Consider the following 18835-nt stretch of genomic DNA (forward strand, 5'->3'; position numbering starts at 1 on the left):
CCCCCCCCTACCGCCTCCGGCACCGCCCCGGCCGCTCCGCCTCCTCCGCCCCTCCCCTCCCCGGGGCTGCAGCGCCGCCTCCCCCCAAGGTCGGTCAGTGCCGCGGCGGGGCCGGCGCCGGCGGCACGGCTGGTGGGTGCGGGGATTCGGGGTGTGTTGGGCCGGGGTGGGACGAGGGGGGCGAGGGGCAACGGCCCCTCTGCTTTCTCCCGGGGCGTCCGGGGGGCGGCCGTTGCTGAGGAGAAGGGTGCGGTGTCCCGCTCTCGCAGAGGCCGGGAGCGGCGGGAAGGGCGGGTGGGCGGGAGGAAGGACGTGCGGAGAAGGCGGGTGGCGCGGGAAGGGGATCCCCGGCGGGGAGGTGGCGGATGCGGGCCTCCCCCACCCGTCCCTGGGCGGGTGCCATGGCCGCCGGCGGTTGTGGCGGTGGGGGGCGGCGGGGCCTGGGCCGGTGGAGGGCGAGCCGCCCGCCCAAGGTCAGTCAGTGGCCGCGGGCTATAAATAGCGGCAGGAGCGAAGCGGGACCGCTGCCGTGTGGGCCGGGCCGGCGGGGAGCGATGGGCCGCTGTGAACGGCGACGGGACGAGTCGGGAGGGGAGGGGAGGGAAGGGGAGGGGACGGCGCGTTAGTGCCTGGCGGGATTTCAGGCCAAGAGCCTTTACCTCCGCCGGCGGCCACCTGCCAGCCAGGGCGGCCCCTCTCCCCTGCCAAGTCCCCAGTGGTCCTGCTCCGAGCGCCCCTGAGCCGCCGTCCCACTCGGGGTAACTCCCGTGGGAGCTGAGGCTGGGGTTTGAATTGCTTGCCTGGTTCCTCGGGGGGCAGGTTTTCACGTGTCGGAGTTGCTTGTTTAGAGCCACGGCGTAAAGAGAAGATGGCCTTGAGTCACAGAAGTACGATCTCTAGGTCAACTTGTAATGTGAGACTTGTCGCTTCAGTTTGATAGCTGTCACACTCAGCTTGAAAAAAAAGTTGATTTTCTTTTCTAGCTAGGAGGAAAAGGTGGATAGAAATGGTCATTTCATGGCTTCTGGCAGTCGACCAGACTTAAGCTGCTGAGTTTACATACCTTTTGTCTAGTGTCATTAATACTTCTTCCGTTGTTTTTACATGTGCAGCAGGGATTCCATACGTGGCAAGGAGTCTGCAGTGAGGTCTGGGGAAAATGGCGAGCCTTCTGCGTATTGCTGTTAGTGGGTGCTCATCTCCTGTTTTTGGCAGTGTGTTACCACCTAAGGTACATTCTGCAAAGATGCCATGTTTGCGAATGTTTAGAACCCACCAGATGCTCAACTCTCAGGCAGCTCCAAAGCCAGGTAAACTCATGAAACTATTGTAAATAATCAGTTATTTTAAAATGTGAAGATAGCTTGCGTTTTTCTTTTGCATATGCATTCGTACAGAAATGACTTAAAATCAAAAGAAGACTCTTAAATCATGTCATCAGCATACTTCAGTCAGGTGCAGTACAATTTCATACTGGTTTTTAAGGCCTTATGTAGAAGATGTTTGTGTTTATTATGATTACTTTGGATCCAAATAGTTTTTATGGGTAGAGGATCAGAGCTCTTGCTGACACCTTGCTTATAGGAAGCATTTAAACAAAAGCTTTTCATAGTTAAATGTCTGCGTTCCCCATGAGTTTCGGTATTGCAACTCTTTGTGTGCAGGCAGGGGAGAATACAGCCCCCACAATGACAGCATCCGCAAGCATGGCTATATATCGATGTAATTATCCATCTTAAAAATCTCTTAACTTTGTTTAGGAAACTTTTGTGTTGTACGACCTTGAGGAACTTTTGATCTGCATCTTCATGTATAGGGTTTGTTGGCATATTTGCACTACTTAAATTTTAGTGCTGGTAATGGACAGGTTCAGGTATTTTCAGAAAAAAAACAAGGATGGGATGGGGGCATCCTTGGTTCTTGTTTAAGATGTGAGACTGGTGTATGAAAATCAGAACTGACATTTTTTGCTCTCTTCTATCTCGTGCATAGCCTGACAGCTCAACTAGAAGACTGGAGCATACGTAAAACTGTCTTAATGATATTTTTGTCCATTATCCTGCAATGGGTCATGTCTCCCTGAAGGAATTTGGAGACCGTGCTTCAGTGCAGATCTAGGGTCTTCTCAGTCTGCGGCAGGTTAATGTGGAGAGTTAGACTGATTGTACATGTCATGTTCTGTTCTTCCCACCATGCACAGTAGGTAACTGGATTAGATATTTTAGAGTATTAGAAAATTAGTGGTGTTTGTGAACAGAAGTGTCTGGTTGTGAAAACACAGGACACAAGATTAGACTGTATAACTGCAAGAAGCGTTTGTTGGGTGGAATTTCTGGCAATACTAACAGTGGCTGGAGCACTTCAGGGTCCTTTCAAATTGGTGATCCGATGTTTTGGAGCTTCTGAAGAAATGTGAAGGAAAAGTTTCTTTACTCTGAGGGCTCCTGATAATCTGTACTGCATGGCTTTTTACCACAGTTGCATGGTGAAACCTGAATTTCTTTGTTCTGACTGACAGCCCTGGGATCTAAGGTCTATCAGAACTGGTCAGGTAATAGTTTTGCCATTTTATGAATTGTGGTGCTCCAATTTTTTATTTATTTTTTTTTTTTCCATATTAAGTACTTGAATGAAAGGGACATCTGTCTGTCTTGGTATGGCAAATTGTCCCTTGGTTGGGAGTGTTAACCTGGGGTGTAGGAAACCAGGTTCAAAGTTCTTTCTCAAATGTCCCAGGTAAGTGCCCTTCTTGTTGTTTGAGTTTGGAGTCAATCTTTTTATTTGACTTTGACCACAAATTTGATCATGAAACTGAAAGATCTGTTCAGTTTTACTGAAATAAGTATGCTCATCTGTTTGTGTGTGTGTGCAATTTCTTGTTTTTATGAATCACTTTTCGGAATTTTTTCTGAAAGGACAGAGAATTCTGATTAGTGTCATGGGTTCAAACATTCAGTGCTGTCCCTTCAGATCTGTCATGTGGAAGCTTCTATTTAAGGGCGAGTAGCATTCATGCAATGCAGTTATTTAATGCGCAGAATTACAAGTCTGGTAAGTCTTTTGGTTGATAATTAAGCTGTCCTTATAGTTCATTTTGGTAACATGAGATTTGTCATTCAGCAGAGGACAAATCAAGGATAAAACAGCCTTTGAATGACAAATTAGTAGCAGTACTGTTGCCTGGTACATTTTTAAAGTGCTCTTGAATTGAAATTTTAGCAGCATATAAAATAACTACATTTTATTCTTACTTTTAGAAATTCTCTTTGATTATAGTTACACTTGGTAAAATCACTGTAATACTAAGTAAGTTTCCAGAAAAGTCACAGTAGTTCTTAAGCCTGTAGTTATTACTTCTGTTCTCTCTGATTAGCTTTAATTTAGTCCAGGTTATGTTATGTACAAGAATAACAGCTGCTTGAGGATTGAAAAGATGGTCAGTTGAAAAGTAAACTTGGAGGATTGCTACTTCTCTTATTGCTATTTGTTTTGCTGCTATTTTCTTTGTTTCTTAGAAACACAGGAATTTTCAAACAGGAGTAAACAAGTATTCCTGTAACCTATCTTAGATGGTCAGTAGCACCAGTTGCTTCAAAAACAGATGCAAAACTTTCCCAAGCCCCGGGAAAGGTGCTTATGGAGTGGCTGACTGAGGTTTCCAATGCACTTCCAGATGGGTTTGTCCTACAGCTCTGACTTTTACCCCTCTCTATCTTGGGATTTTTAATGTCCTTTTTATTTTGATGCTTCATTCTTAAGATATCCTGTCTGTTTTCTAAATCTTGCAAAACTTTAAAATCCATAACAGTTTATTGTCAGTTAATTCTCTAGATAAGCTGTAAGTTATTTATAAACCATAGATGTTCTCGCTTAATTTCCTTGGGTTTTTTGTGTCTCCTTGCTTGTGTAAGAAGAAGGATCAGGTGTTTGTTTAATCTTCTGTACCATTCTTTTTTTTTTTTTTTTGTCTTTTCTTTTTGCCAACATCATATTGCTGTTCTTCGGAATATGTCCTCATCTTCAGAACAGGTGAGATGGTTTGTTTAAAGCTGATATTAGAGTAACTTAGAAGTTAGGCAGGTTACGTAACCTGTTTTTCCATCCCAGAACATGTGGCATATAGTTAAAACTTCTCCTTTCTCTTTCCTCTAAGTCAGTCTCTAATATTTGTTGATACTGTTTTGCTACAGACTACTTCCTGAAATCAAGTTAAGGAGATAAAAACCTGTATTTTTCTCTATTTCTCTGCATATAATGTTCTGAGTTTTCTTGGTAGTTTTAATTCAGGGTCTTCTTTAAACACTCAGTTTGTAGATGGAAGTTAAATTGAGAAAATCACTTTTGTAGTTATATTTAACAGTTTGATTTCTGAAGCGTGGAGACTTTGTTTATTTAAAGTTTCAGACTGCTTTGAATATGTCCTCATTACACAGTTGAGATTGTTAAGGGGATGAGAAAGAGTGGCTTCTTACTAAGTTTTTTCTAAATTCTCATTTATATACATTCCATAGTAAGATTCCAAGGTCTGTGAAATTTAATGATTCTACTTTTGATAGTGGCAGAATCCTTTTGGTGTTGATTTTTTGTATCAAAAGAAGTACTATGTATCTCCTACTCAATGAGCAATACACTGAACATCTCCATGTGACTCAAAAAAGGTGACTCAAGGTATGTGTTTATCAGTCTGTTTTTGGAAAATGGTCTTGATGTCATAAAGCTGTAAGTTAGTTACTAAAACATACTCAGGGCAGTTCTTAAGGAGATTAATTGATGTGGAGGCTTAGAAGGGCAACTTCGAAGCTTCACACTGTCACGCAGTTTTAAATCCTTGGGAAGGATAGCAGATGTGCTTTCTCAAAATACAGCCTATGTCAAGATCCTAAGTCTATAATTCTAGCTTTCAACCTTTCAAAACCAGTAACTTGATGAAATTGCTGAGTTAACAAACCAAATCCATGTTCATAGTATAGCTTCCTTCAAACACAGTATTTATGATACCCTGTCCTGAAGTTTTAACATAGATCTTTGCTTTGCAGTTGCAGTCATCTGCTCTGTTTTGGTGCTGAACAATGTGATAGCTCACAGCAGGGTAGTCTGCTTGAAAAATGTCCTGTACCTGCTCTAGCTAAAGGCTGGCAAACTGACATCTGTTTGCTTCTGTCTTCATTTGTTTCTGTATTCACTGGTTGCTAGAAATTTGGTAGTGGGACAAAGGAGAAAAGAAGGTGAGAAGCAAATGAGACTTGTTGAAAGTTATCTTGGATTTGATCTCCCCAAGCATTGGAGGAGGGCACAATCCTCAGTATTGGTCTCTGATTATTCTGCTTACCAAATAAGGTGCAAATACTTCTATCTGAAAAAGTTTTACCTGTTTTTGTATTGCATGCAAGATGTAACAATGTGGAAGAAAGAAATAAGGAGATACTTTTGGCATGTAGCTAGTGCATATTCCTGTCCCATCCTTCCTAGCCATTTGCTTTTCTACTCTGGTACCCCACACAAAAGCAAGTGAACAAAAAGAAATCAGAAGCATCAATTGTTATTTGAGCCTTAGTATCTAAAAAAAAACAAGTGATTTTTTTTCTTGAGAATTATATAATATATAAGCTTTAATTAAGTGTTCGTGTGCCTTTAATTTTGCAGTCATCCTTCTATTCCCTGTGTGCTGTAATTTATTCCCTCCTTCCTCTGCACTTGTGTGCTGCAAAAACTTCAAAAAGGAGAAAGGGAAGGTAGCACTCTCATTCTTACTTTCTCAGTGCTTCTTGAAAAGCTTTTTGCCTTATATCCTACAGCTACTTCCTTTCTGAAGTTATGATTGGTCTCTGTTGTTTTAGGAAATTTCAATCTCCTAGGTTTCGTTTCTGCTTCTTAAAGAGAAGAAAGCTCATTTCCACTGAGTTGATTTAGTGAAAATCAGAAGCAGGACTTTATTAGTGTAGTAATTAGAAGAGAGGGGAGAAGATGCTCTCCAAATGACAAGGGTAATTTGTATGAGTGACAGCAACAGCTTTCAAGTGGTTAGTGCTGCTGTGATAGGGATGCCCTGAGTTGCACAGTAATGTTTAGATGTGATGTATGCTGATGAAGCAAATCTTTGCAAAGCATTGTTACCTTTGTGGATTTGTTGTTTTTGATGTGCATTCTCACTCCTATTGTAACTTTATGTTCCTTTAAAGCATATTTTCCTGAATTTTAATTTTTGTACTGTAATCTAAAGAATTTTTTTATGTTTTCCAACATACAAAACATCAAGACACTTGTGTCTTTAAACTAACAAAATGGTAACAAATAATTTGATTTCAAAGAGAAGGGTAAAAGTAAAGAAAAAATAATTAGAAGTAATATACTTCTTTGTCTGGTGATCTTTCATTCTATTTTCTTGTTGGATGTGTTTGATTTTTTTTTTTTTAAATGGATTAGAAAACTGGCAAGTACAGGTAGATATTTAAGTACCAGACCTTAGCAACTATGTTAGCAACATTATAAGTTGATATTATCTTGAAAGTTGTTAATGTAAAACATCTTCAGATGTTCGACTTTAAGCACCTTATAGTCCCAGTTTTATTTCATAGATAGTTTTAGATTCAGTTCCTCAACTACAGTGTGGTGTGGTTTTGGCTTTGTTTTGCTTCTTTCTGTCTTAAAAAACAAACGGGAAAAAAAGTGAAAAGGAGGCCTTCCTAAATGTGCAACACATCACTAGTAGTACAATTTTTGTAGCACAGTACATAGTATTGGTGGCTAAAATACACGCAAATCTGTAATTTAAAAGAAGCCTTTCACCCCCCTCCTCCCCTTTTGTGTGTGTTTGGGTTTTTTTGGTTTGGTGTTTTTGTGGGGTTTTTTTGTTTGGGGTGGGTTTTTTTGGTGGGCAGGGGAGTTGGTTTGGGTTTTGGTTTTGATGCTTGTAATATGAGTGACTGCTTAGGCTGCTCAAATTATATTTCATTAATATATATGTGGTGTAAGTGTCTTATGTACAAATGTCACAATCCAGGCTTGATTTCTGGATAGACATCAGTGAAAGCCAGCACAGAACCGGGCCTGCGTGCTGGACTGCATGCTGTCTACTGTAATTGAAGCAATGTTGTTGTTTGATACATGATTATTCTGCTTGAGTCTGTGTATTTATAAATAATGTATTTAAACACTTGATTGCATCAGAGAAGCTTAACGCTCAGATATTAGACAGGAAGCTCACAAATTGTACGTGAACAAAGTTAGATGCTTGTAGTATGAAACCTTAAGCTAAAACTGATAAATTGCAGCTTCAGCAGTTTCCTGGTGTTATTTAGTAAGGCTTTGAACAAGTTTAGACAAGGAGATAGCATTGAAGAGAAGTATAATTGAACAAACTAGTAGACAGATTCTTCGTTACTCTTCAGCTACTCCTGAATTCAATTTTTCAGTTCTGTAGCAACTTTTAGAGTACCTTATTGATGTAGTTGTGCCTTTCAGTGTACTTTGTGGTATGTAAATTACATTCATTAATTGTAATATGAGACAAATACAGTTTGATAGACATTAAAACCATGTTCAGTTAAAATGCAGTTCAGCTGTTCAAGATAATTTGTTTTTTTCTTCACAGTAAGGTTGAAGTGACTAGAGACGAATTTCAATTCTTCTTACCCCAGCTAGAATTTGTTATAGACAGAACACTGTGTATTGTATAAATCAGAATGCCAATTACACAATCAGAATTGTATAAATTGGGATGGGTATGAACTGCACCAAACACTTGTTACTGCTTGTGTGGCTGATTGTGCTGACCTGCTGATTCCTGAAAGAACAGGGATCTCTAGCAAGGTGGTGTGATTTAAGGAAATGTAAACTGCACTGCTACAAAATATTATTCTGCTTTCTCTTCCTTTAGGAGGGAGAATTGCTGAGTGTGACATGTCTGCATGTGTCTGTACAACACTGAAGAGTGCCATTAATATCAATTCATTAACTTTTAGTGCAACTAATGCTGTCTTATCTGCTGCTCTTACAGGAATTCCTTATAAACAGCTGACTGTAGGTGTCCCCAAGGAGATATTTGAGAATGAGAAGAGAGTGGCTCTATCACCGGCTGGAGTTCAAGCCTTGGTTAAACAAGGCTTCAATGTTGTGGTGGAATCTGGTGCTGGAGAAGCTTCCAAATTTTCTGATGACCATTACAGAGAAGCTGGAGCAAAGATCCAGGGGACCAAAGAAGTCCTGGCTTCTGATTTGATTGTCAAAGTAATTGCTTTATTAATATATGTCTTATTATATTATTTTTGGAGAAACATATAGGTCAATTTTTTCTAACAGTCTGCTGAAAGTTCAGTAAGTAAGCTACTTTAATATTTTCCTTTCAGTTCTTATTCAATTTTAGTCTGGTTTTTTTTTTTTTTATAGTTAGGTGTGCACCTACAGTAATAAACTAGCAGCATTGAAAAAAGTTTTTAACTGCCTCGGATGAGTTGTCTTTTCTAGAATGAAGTAGACTAGTTCTGGACTCTAATCAGATGAGATCCCTGCTCTAATTCAACTTTCTCTCCAAAACTAGAAACATACAACTCAAGTTACTCCTTAGAGAGAGTTTAGAATTTTGAAGATGCAAGTTTCTAACTTTTCTCAACCAGACATCCAACAATTCCACAGCAACAGTTTGTTTCAAAAGTATTTGTAACTAAATGAGTTGTAGCTGATCTGGGAAGACTGCTAAAAGTGAAGTTGCTTGAGAGGTATTAGGTTGTGCAGAGTCCTAAAGGAAAAAGACCTTAAACTTGATTTTAAGGCTTCCTTTAACTGCTCTATTTGAAGTTAGTCTGTCAGGATTGAACGTAGAATTTCTGTGAGCTAATTTGTGAACAACCCGTATAAGTAGATTTCTTTTCAAAGAAAAGTGAGAAACTCAAAAGAAGTGAATACAGATCAAGATGAGTATCTGCTGGACTTCATGCTTAAAATTCCCTTTATGTAATGGTGCATTGCAATCCGTGATTCTTACCCTGTAGAGCTGAATTGGCAGACCTGTTCAGTAATAATTTTGCTTAAAATGGCGGGTTTTGGGGCAGCTGTCTATCATAAAAGCCAGTAACTGCTGGTTAGAAGCCATGGGATATTCCTGAAGGTGTGTGCTGACTATTACTGCCCTGTCACCAATCCGCCTATAGCTAATTCTAATATGTGGACCTCAGTTAAGAAGTGCAGTTACTCAGTTCAGTTGTGTAAACAGCCTTTGATATACTTCCTTGTATACTTTGTGGGTGGGAATGGACAGACTGCAAGCTGGGAGAAAGGCAGTTCAGTGTGTTCTGATTTATTTCCTCTGATTAATTTGGAAAATTCTCTTTTCCTTCAGGTGAGGGCTCCTATATATAACTCAGCTCTAGGTGTACATGAGGCAGATCTTTTTAAGACGGCGGCTACCCTGATTAGTTTTATCTACCCAGCACAAAATCCAGACCTCCTGAAAAAACTTGCAGAAAAAAACACTACTGTCTTGGCAATGGATCAGGTTCCACGGGTCACCATTGCTCAGGGATATGATGCACTTAGCTCCATGGCCAACATTGCTGGGTATGAATCTTACTGCTTTTTTTTTTTTCTCTCCCCCCCTCCCCCCCAGCTTGAGTTAAGTATAGCTATGTGCTTTGATATTAGGTATATCTAAACCAATTCTGCATCTCTGTTTTCATACAGCTTTTTCCAGCAGGATGTCACTGTTGGAGGTGCCAAACAACTTAAGTTTCTTATGGTCAGCATTGCAGCAGATCAGAGCAAGGCTTTTAAAAAAATAAAATTGAAGTCAGTTTTTCTAATTCCTGGATGACTTTGTCCAGTGCCTTTTTGATGAACTAGATCACAGCAGGTTCAAAGATATCCTTAGGACATCTTGAACACAGATTGTCTCTAATTGGGGTCTGATGTTGTTGGGAGCGAACCCAGGCAGCGCTCAGTTGAATGTAATTGCGCTGGCAGATATAAACATAAGACCAAATACTCTCAGCCATCTTCATGCTTTGTGACTGTTACTGTAGGTATTGTAGGGAATTAAAATGTTGCTGTAGTCATCAAGCTGACTTCTGTTATTAGATTCTTCATCGCTTTTAAATTTTTTTTTGTCTTAGACACTAACAGTGTACATGTTTGGCTACTTCTCTGTGTTTTCATTCTCTGTGATTTTACTAAAATATAGACATGTATAATGCATTCAAATTTACAAGCTGTATTCCAAATTAGAACTAATTTTACAGCATACAGACCTCCATGGGTCCCTGCTAGAACTAGGAAAGAGAGTGGAATGGGACAGTTGAACTACAGTGCTGTTAGTAAAAATGCAAGAAAATGTGCACCGTTGTTAAGAAAAGGCATAATTACACATTAATCTGCATTTTCAGGTAGCTCTACTGATGTTAACTTGGTGTCCAGCCACCCATTCTTGCATGGCTACAAAGCAAATGGGGCAAAAGAGGTAGCAAGGTTAAGCTATGTGCTGTAAACCCTACAGCTCTGCAGAGTTGGGATCAGAGTATCTTTTTTGAATGTGTGCTTGCTTGTCTAAATGAGCCTACTGCAAAATTAGTCTGGGTTTTGCAATTGCTTGTTCATGTTTCCTTTCCTAATGAGTCTCAGATTACAGCCTTTGAAGGTAGCTTCAAAGACTACTTTTGGCAAGCTATGCATTTATTGTCTAGGTAAAATTTTATTTGAGAGTGAATAGTCGTGAACACTCAGTCCAAAAATCCTGTCTGAAAACACATTCCTTGATTTAAAAAAAAGGCAATAAATGAACAAAGAGATATGTGTTCAGTAGTAAAACATTAAACTTGCTATGGTCAAATGTTCATCCTTTTGATTTCTGTTATGAATGGAATTGTATTGAGCCTGGGAAAATGCTGATATATGTTCATCTTCAACTGACAGTTACAAGGCTGTGGTACTTGCAGCAAATCACTTCGGTCGATTTTTCACGGGTCAGATCACAGCTGCTGGTAAAGTTCCTCCAGCAAAGGTATGTGCAGTTAAACGGATATTGTGGCAGAAGAATATGTGAGTTCCTGGTTACAGCTGACCATGGCTGAAACTGTGTTAAAAGGCTTTTTTCCTGCCTTGGGGCTAATTCTAGAGACTTTAGAAACCCCTGTAGTTACTCCCCTACCAATTTTTATTCGCTACCTGTATGCCATTTTTTGCAAGTAATGGAATAATTTGAGTTTTTTTTAAGTTTGCTTAGTTTTAAACATCAGACTATCTATACATGGATGATTTATTATTTTTTTTTTTCAAATGGGGAAAGGCAAGGAAGCAGTTAAGAAAAGTCAGAGATTATGGGATATGTGGTGCATTGAAGGCTGTGATGGAAAGGATTGCTTGATTTGGATTGCAGGTGAATTGGGTTGAAGAAAAATAAACTAGAATTAGGGAAGGAAAAAAAAAAAGAAGATAAATTAAGAAGAAAACCTGTACTTACATAAACTGTTAGCTACAGATGAGTTGGCTCTCTGATACGTAAAGTTAGGAGTTACAGCTTTTAAACTATTAGATTTATGGGGCAGCTTTACTGAAGTCACCTTGGGTTCTGTATCCTAAGATAACTTGTTTAAATGACTGGTTAATGAGATATATCTGCAGTTGTGAAAGCAGTACAATGCTGCTGCTTTTCTAAGCATCTTTAGTGTTAGTTTATGCTCCAAGCATTGATGATGTTGTTATTCTAGATCTTGATCATTGGAGGAGGAGTTGCTGGCCTGGCTTCTGCAGGAGCAGCTAAGTCAATGGGTGCAGTCGTTCGTGGATTTGATACTAGGTAGGTGTGTGAAGATGATAGTAGCAATCTGAAATTATTTTAAGATTAAGTACCTTGTGGCTGTATTACTGTGAAAGTACTTGTACTGCACTGAATCACAATTCCTTTCCTACCATTTTTCTTCCATCATTATTCCTCCCATTTTTTTTATACCTCAGAACAACCAAACCATCCAGAGTCCTTCTCATTTTATCCTTCAGAACTATATGAGTAAAAACCTCATTGTTTTATAAAATGAGAAAGGTAGGGCTTTTATCCAGAGTTTCATGTCCCTGTTCTTTCTGGGGACATGGAAAATAATCTTAATGCCCTCATTTATAACTTGCTTTGGTGAGGGTTCGTAGCTGCATGCTCTCATTCACCTCTACTTTCTGGACCCCAGAGAGGCCAGCATCCCAGAGAGACGCTTCTTTCAATCTGCTGAAGGAGAGAAAGAGATCAAGTTATTCTATTTATGAAACGCAAGATGAAAGAACAGAAACTGCAGCTGAAGCTGCTTTAAATTCTGCTTTCCATGGGTTTCTTCCTCATGTTTCAAAGGATTATTTTGTGCCATAGCCATTTTTTTAGACCAATAGACTGGGAAAATTACAGAGCACATCTGTCTTCTTATATGTACAGTGACTGCAAACTAGATTAATTTTTTTTTTCTGTTAAATGGCCTTATATTGAATTTATATGAGCTTAATACTGTATTTGCATTAAAATTACTTATACATGTTTGGTTGAATGCAGAGGTGGCATCTAGCGCTACTTAGCTATATGTAATATGAAAGAATAAAAACAAATATATCTACAGATTTATATGTGCAATACGAAAAAAACTTTGCTCTGGTTTGTTAGAAAATCTGCATATGCCTTAAAAAAAACTGGAAAGTGTTTATTTTTTTAAAATAACACGATCAAAATCTGTCTAAAACTTTTCAGATTTAATTCCCTTCTTTCAGCATCCTATATACTTTCGGTACACAAGAATGTTTGTGTTAAATCCTCTCCATGTTGTGAATGTTTACGTAACACTGAAATTTAGTCTCATTATTTACTGTGATATCATATGATGCAAAATAAACCATAGATTTACAGGATAACTGTAAAAAACCAAACGCAAACAGCCATCACCTCTAGTTCCTCACTCGTTCTCCTCACGCCCTCACCCCCTCATCCCCCGCCCCAAAATTTTCCCTGTGAAAATAAGACTTACTGGTATTTTCCATTTCACAGACTAAAGACAGGGCCATGACTTGGGTATTTATCACCTATTTTAGGCATCTAAGTTTGGACTGTAAATTGACCTAGTCATGACAAGAGAAATGGGTGAGTAGGGTTAGTCAACAGTTAAGCTCCCAGCTTGGAGACTTTTGTTAGAGCAAGTCTGCTGACTATTCAGGAAACAGTAGACTGTCTTCGTTCCTTATCCAAGTATCTTCATTAGGGACGTAAAATTAGTGATGCAATTGCATTTTTCGGTAAATAAAGTTGAGGACTTTAGTTATGGTCTCCTTAATCCTAGAATAAGTTTTGGATCTCTTGTCTGAAGAGTATTGCTACTACAAAGACCAGAAAAATCATGATGGGTTTTTAAAGTGGTGGCTGTTCCCTCCCCCCAATTTTCTTTTCCTAGAGCTGCAGCCCTGGAACAGTTCAAGTCTCTTGGTGCTGAGCCTTTGGAAGTAGATGTAAAGGAATCCGGAGAGGGACAAGGTGGTTATGCTAAAGAAATGTCCAAAGAATTTATTGAGGCTGAAATGAAACTCTTTGCCAAACAGTGCCAAGATGTTGATATTATCATCACTACAGCGCTTATTCCAGGTATATTTTATGTGCAAGATGCTAATTTTTATTTATCTTGTAGAAGTTGGCATGTTTTAGAGCTGTGCCTGCAGTGAAAACAGAGGTGTTAATCAGTTATGTCTGTGTGAGCATGTGACTTTTCCTTTTTCTGATAAATGCCTAGTTTTAAAGTGTATGCCGTCTTTTACAATTTTTATTTTCTCAAACTAGCAGTCTTTGACTGAATATCAGTATGTGTTCTTCTTAAACAAGGAGTAGAGAGTAATAAAGTAAGAATATATAATGTTCTTGCATATTTATTGCATCACTGCTACTTCTGCTCTCCAGCTTGTGCACTAAAACAAGTCCAGTGGAAACAGTACTGTATTTTGTAATTGAAACACTGTAAGGTACAGCTTAGGTTTTAGTGCTCTGTATTGCACAATATTGTCCTTTAAGAACTTACGATGTGATGTTTTTCGGCTTTTTTTTTTCGGTTGTGACTTGAATTGTAAGATTGGATGTGGGCTGTTTACTGAGGACAAAATTGGATTTTCCAGTGTGCTTGGTAGACTGCCCATGCATACCTTTTTTATAGGCTTGGGAGCAAAATGTTGTACCATCTCTTTTCTCTGTCTGTATGAACAATCTTCTGTGACATTTCATGCTAGCTACCAATTGCTTGAAAATTTTACCTAAAAGATAAGCTTGAGAGCGAGAGAGAAGAAGAGAGAACTCATCTCTTGAGCTCTGCAGATAAAAAGCTGTATATTGTGTTTAACTTACTATGCCTTGTCTTGTCAGGCAAAAAAGCTCCCATCTTGTTTAAGAAAGATATGATTGAATCAATGAAGGAAGGATCAGTTGTTGTGGATTTAGCTGCAGAAGCAGGGGGAAACATTGAGACTACAAAGCCTGGAGAAGTGTATGTTCATAAGGTGAGCATTTTAATCTGCAGATCTTTCTCAGTTTGCATGATTTTACATCGTGTTTTGTAAACTGTATGCTGAAAATGAGTAGCTGATTTTGCTCTTTGGGCTTAAGTAATCCTTTACGTTTGTATTTGGTCACTAGCCATCTCTATGTATAACAACTTGAAGATTTTCAAAGCAACAAATACCTTTGTATGGTGTTAGTTTGGTTCTCAAGTATGGAAGTGTTAGACTTAGATTTCCAAGTCCAGTGATTTGTCTCTGCTGAGTTGAGAGTGTGTTTTGATGTCTATTTCTTGGTCTACCTCAAGAGACAGCAGTAGCAGTAACTTCTTTGAGTTGCTCACCACCTCCGCAGCTGGAGGTTAACAGTCCCTGTCACAGGTAAGCTAAACAGGGTCAGACTATGTCAATGTTCACTTCAGAGCAAAGTATCTGGCTTAGCTCAATATAATTTCAGCTTCAGGAGGGTGCTGTCTTTGTATGTCTGTGGCTTTGCCAACATGAGTGTGTCTGCCCTATAGTATCCAAACCACTTGTAACCCAAACTAGGAGTAGCGTGAATTGCTTTGTTAAACGGAGCAATTTTGCTCTGGACTGAACCAACTACTTTGGTTTTGCTCCAGTGTTCACTGTCTCAATTGAGAGCCTTTTTTTTTTTTCTTTCGCTTTTTGGGTTTTATTTTTGGTACTTGTGAGAAATCTGCTAGCAGTTGTAGAAATCTGGGTGATAAGATTTAAAGTAGCAGATTTCCAAGGTTGTTACTTGGTAATGTAAGGACATAATGCTGCTGTTATGCTGCTCTAGCAAAGCCTGTAGGACATGTTGCTGCCATGGTTGTCATTAATATAAGCAGGGTTGCGTGTGTATGTATCATGAGTCATGCATTGTATTTGGTTTTGTGGTTTTCTTTTGATGTCATCACTTAAAAACTGAAATTAAGAGTATGTAGGACAGAAATAAGCAGATGCTTGCATGAAGAATTTATATGGAGCACTTTTAGTCAGAGGAATATTAGCCCTGGATATAGTGTACTGGCACTGAGCTGTTGAAAACAGCAGCAGGGCAGAACTATTACCACTGTGCGGGAGCATTGCGTTAATAAGCCAGAGTTCCTGGAAGCGTGCATGGATCTTATCTGTAAGTTGCGGAAGCAGTCTTTTAACACAACCCTGCTTGAACATGAAGAGTCTATGCCAGCCTCAGTTTCCCATACCTTCTTTCAAAAGATCAAGAGTCTGATTGCCAGGTATACTTACATTTGTTTTTTAAACAGTGTGAATATATTATCTTATATCTTTACATGAATGTGAACCTGGGTATATTACTTGCACAGCTAGCTAGCTCTGAGGAAGCTCCTTTCACTCCTCTATCATCAAGAAAGTTGCGTCCAGTGCGTGCCCTCCAGAAGGACTGAGAAGATGCCAAGCATTGGGCAGGATTATCTGTTACCTGGTTACTTTAGGAAGCTAAGTTACGAGAGAATAGTAGGATTCGGAGAGGACAAGGTCTTGCACTAATACATCTTCCTCTCTGTGTAGGCTTATTGCTAATGGCATTTAAGGTGTTGCGTTTGGTCATGTTGAATTCTGTAACTGTTGTGAGTAATCCTCCCCCAGCTTAATAATGTTAGAGCTGCAGGTAACAGTTTTAGCTGGGGATTAAAAACAGAAATAAGTGAAACAGTTCGGCTATGTATTTCCAGAATGATAGCTTCTTCAGAGGTTGAACTAACCCTTAATATTTTACTTGAATTTTTTTTCAGGGTGTTACACACATTGGTTACACAGACCTGCCTAGCAGAATGGCTACTCAGGCCAGTACTCTGTATTCCAATAATATTATCAAACTCCTAAAGGCTATTAGTCCCGACAAAGAGAACTTCTACTTTGATCCAAAAGATGAATTTGATTATGGGACTCTGGATCATGTTATTAGAGGAACTGTAGTAATGAAGGTAAGTCAGTAAATATTATCTTGTTAATTTGTGAGTACATACTTCTACATTTATCAGTGTTGTCTCTTTAAAACGCATTCCAATATATTGCATGCCAATAGACTTCAGATGTGGCTTGAGGGACAGTGTGGGCAATTAGGTCTGTATTCAGCTGAATAGTCCTCTGTCCCTTTTTGTGAAGGGAAACCTCTTTGCTTTTGTCTTCTTGTCATGGTTGAACAAATTCCTAACGTCTACTATTGAAAAATAGTAAAAAGATTAAATTCGCATGTTGTATTAATGTGATAAAAGCATAGTTATGTTTCAAACATTTTTAAATTATTACAGGACCAGAAAAACTTTTTTTTTTTTTTTAACAAATACAAGTTTCTGTTCCTGTAAGAGTAACTTCAGAAAAACCTGGTGGAAATAAAATATGCAGAATACTTTAAGCTCTATTAGGAAACAATAGAATAAACTTAGGACATGGGCCAGTATAGGCTCTCTTCCTGCAACTATTAGGAAATAATAACTTGCAATTTAGATAAGAAGTATTGAATTCTGTTATGTTTTGCTCCATAATGTTGACAACATTTTGTAATGCTTATGATATCTACTATGGAGGAGGCTTGCATTGACTTTAGCTCTCCCAGACCGCCGCAGTGGTGTGTACAGCTCAGGTCTGGCAGCTCCTCCAGTAATGCTGCCAGAGGCCTGAAGAGGAGCAAGAAATATGAGACATCACACTTGCTACCTAGCTGAGGTCTGGGCAGGCTCTGATTGCAGTTCAGATCTGTAGCAGATTTTGCTGTTTCCAAGACTCTGTTTTAGTTTGCATAAGTGTTTTTCATTTAAGGAACTTTACCTCTTTGTTTTGGTTCCTGCTTTCAAGCCTAGTGCTGTGTTTCCACCAGGTGCTCTTGGATACTGATATTAAATCTTGTTTGAAAAAAGTGTCAACCAGTATGGTTAATTTGGTGAGGCTCTACTGATCATCCAGCCTTGCAAACTTCTGCTGATGCAGAAAAGGAAGGTGTTCCTGTGGCATGGCTGTAGGATGTTAAGACTCACCTGAGTTGCAGGATTAAGAAGAGTAGGCTCCTCTAGCTACAAAGCATCTGCCATGTTAGGGATAACTGTAAATATTTCTTGTCAGGATGGCAAGGTGATTTTCCCAGCACCTCCACCAAATAACATTCCTCAAGGAGCCCCTGTGAAGCAGAAGACTGTAGCAGAGCTGGAAGCGGAAAAAGCAGCTACTATTACACCTTTTAGAAAAACTATGACTAGTGCATCTGTGTACACAGCAGGTAGGCAACTTCCAGAGCTGGAGAATCAGTGTAGAGTGCTCCTCATTTGGCTAATACTTTTAAGTGACTCCTCATCTCACTCATTTAATTTAATAACTAGTTGGGAGAGCAGTTGGTTGGCTGGTGTATCTAGTGCAAAAGCAGTGTAGTGTAATAATTGCTGCTGAGAGGGAAAATAAAATTTTAGAAATTTAACCAAAAGTATTACTATTTCAAACAGTGCTGACTTATGCTGTGTGCATGTATGTGTGTTTGGCTTTAAGTATTTTACTGATATTTTAATAAAATTCGTAGGGAATTTTGGACTCCTGCTAGGGCCTGTGCCCATATTTTGCAGTAGAATCAATTCAATGCCATTGCTTTCTTCAAACTTCAATGCATTGTGTGAGACTTAAATGCCCACAATCTACTGAAGTACTGAGAATGGGACATTTGTCTTAACAAATAAATATTGGCTCTTCATGTCATTTGATATTCTGTGTGCATCAGAACTTCAGCATGAGGTAATCAGTGAATTGAGTATGCTGAATTTTAACCTCTGTTTTTCATATGCATGCTTTGAGTCTTCCAGGTAGTATCTCAATGTGATTGTGACTCTTCTACGTTACTGCTATAGAACAGGATTCAGTGTTGGTGTAGAAACCTGTCTTTGCTGCTTTGTGTGCATGCATAACAAAGATGTGTGTATTATATTTATGCTTTTATTTTTCATTGTAAAAGAAACACTAGCGCCGAAAGAGCCTTGTAGCTGACAAAGATGATCCAGCTGATCTTGAAACAAGTCCATGCACAAAACTCCGTTTTGCTTTTAGCTCGATACTGGGCTCCTGTTGTATGCGGTTTAAATGTAAGAAACCATTGAAAAGTTATATAAAAGTTTTGCTGTGCTTTTATTCTAGGCTTATCCAGCATGTTAGGACTGGGCATTGTAGCTCCTAATACTGCTTTCACACAAATGGTGACAACGTTTGGCCTAGCTGGAATAGTGGGGTACCATACAGTATGGGGTGTGACTCCTGCTCTTCACTCTCCACTCATGTCAGTGACTAATGCTATCTCAGGTAAGTAGCTGTCACACAACTACTTATTTCTTTCACTCAAACT

At 39.3% G+C, this 18835-nt stretch overlaps 1 protein-coding gene across 1 annotated transcript in view; it reads left to right on the forward strand.

Annotated features, from left to right (window-relative positions):
* The first annotated feature begins 62 nt into the window (after positions 1 to 62).
* NNT (nicotinamide nucleotide transhydrogenase) overlaps positions 63 to 18835 on the forward strand; it is a 47161-nt gene continuing 28388 nt past the window's right edge. The window contains exons 1-11 of the mRNA XM_074166788.1: positions 63 to 132; positions 1113 to 1310; positions 7997 to 8226; positions 9335 to 9552; positions 10900 to 10987; positions 11694 to 11782; positions 13404 to 13591; positions 14357 to 14490; positions 16251 to 16442; positions 17578 to 17731; positions 18631 to 18792. Coding sequence (XP_074022889.1) covers positions 1160 to 1310; positions 7997 to 8226; positions 9335 to 9552; positions 10900 to 10987; positions 11694 to 11782; positions 13404 to 13591; positions 14357 to 14490; positions 16251 to 16442; positions 17578 to 17731; positions 18631 to 18792 — 1606 coding nt within the window. The 5' untranslated portion in view covers positions 63 to 132; positions 1113 to 1159. The remainder of the gene's footprint in view (positions 133 to 1112; positions 1311 to 7996; positions 8227 to 9334; positions 9553 to 10899; positions 10988 to 11693; positions 11783 to 13403; positions 13592 to 14356; positions 14491 to 16250; positions 16443 to 17577; positions 17732 to 18630; positions 18793 to 18835) is intronic.

This window comes from Numenius arquata, chromosome Z (assembly GCF_964106895.1).
Source record: "Numenius arquata chromosome Z, bNumArq3.hap1.1, whole genome shotgun sequence".
Classification (NCBI taxonomy): domain Eukaryota; kingdom Metazoa; phylum Chordata; class Aves; order Charadriiformes; family Scolopacidae; genus Numenius; species Numenius arquata.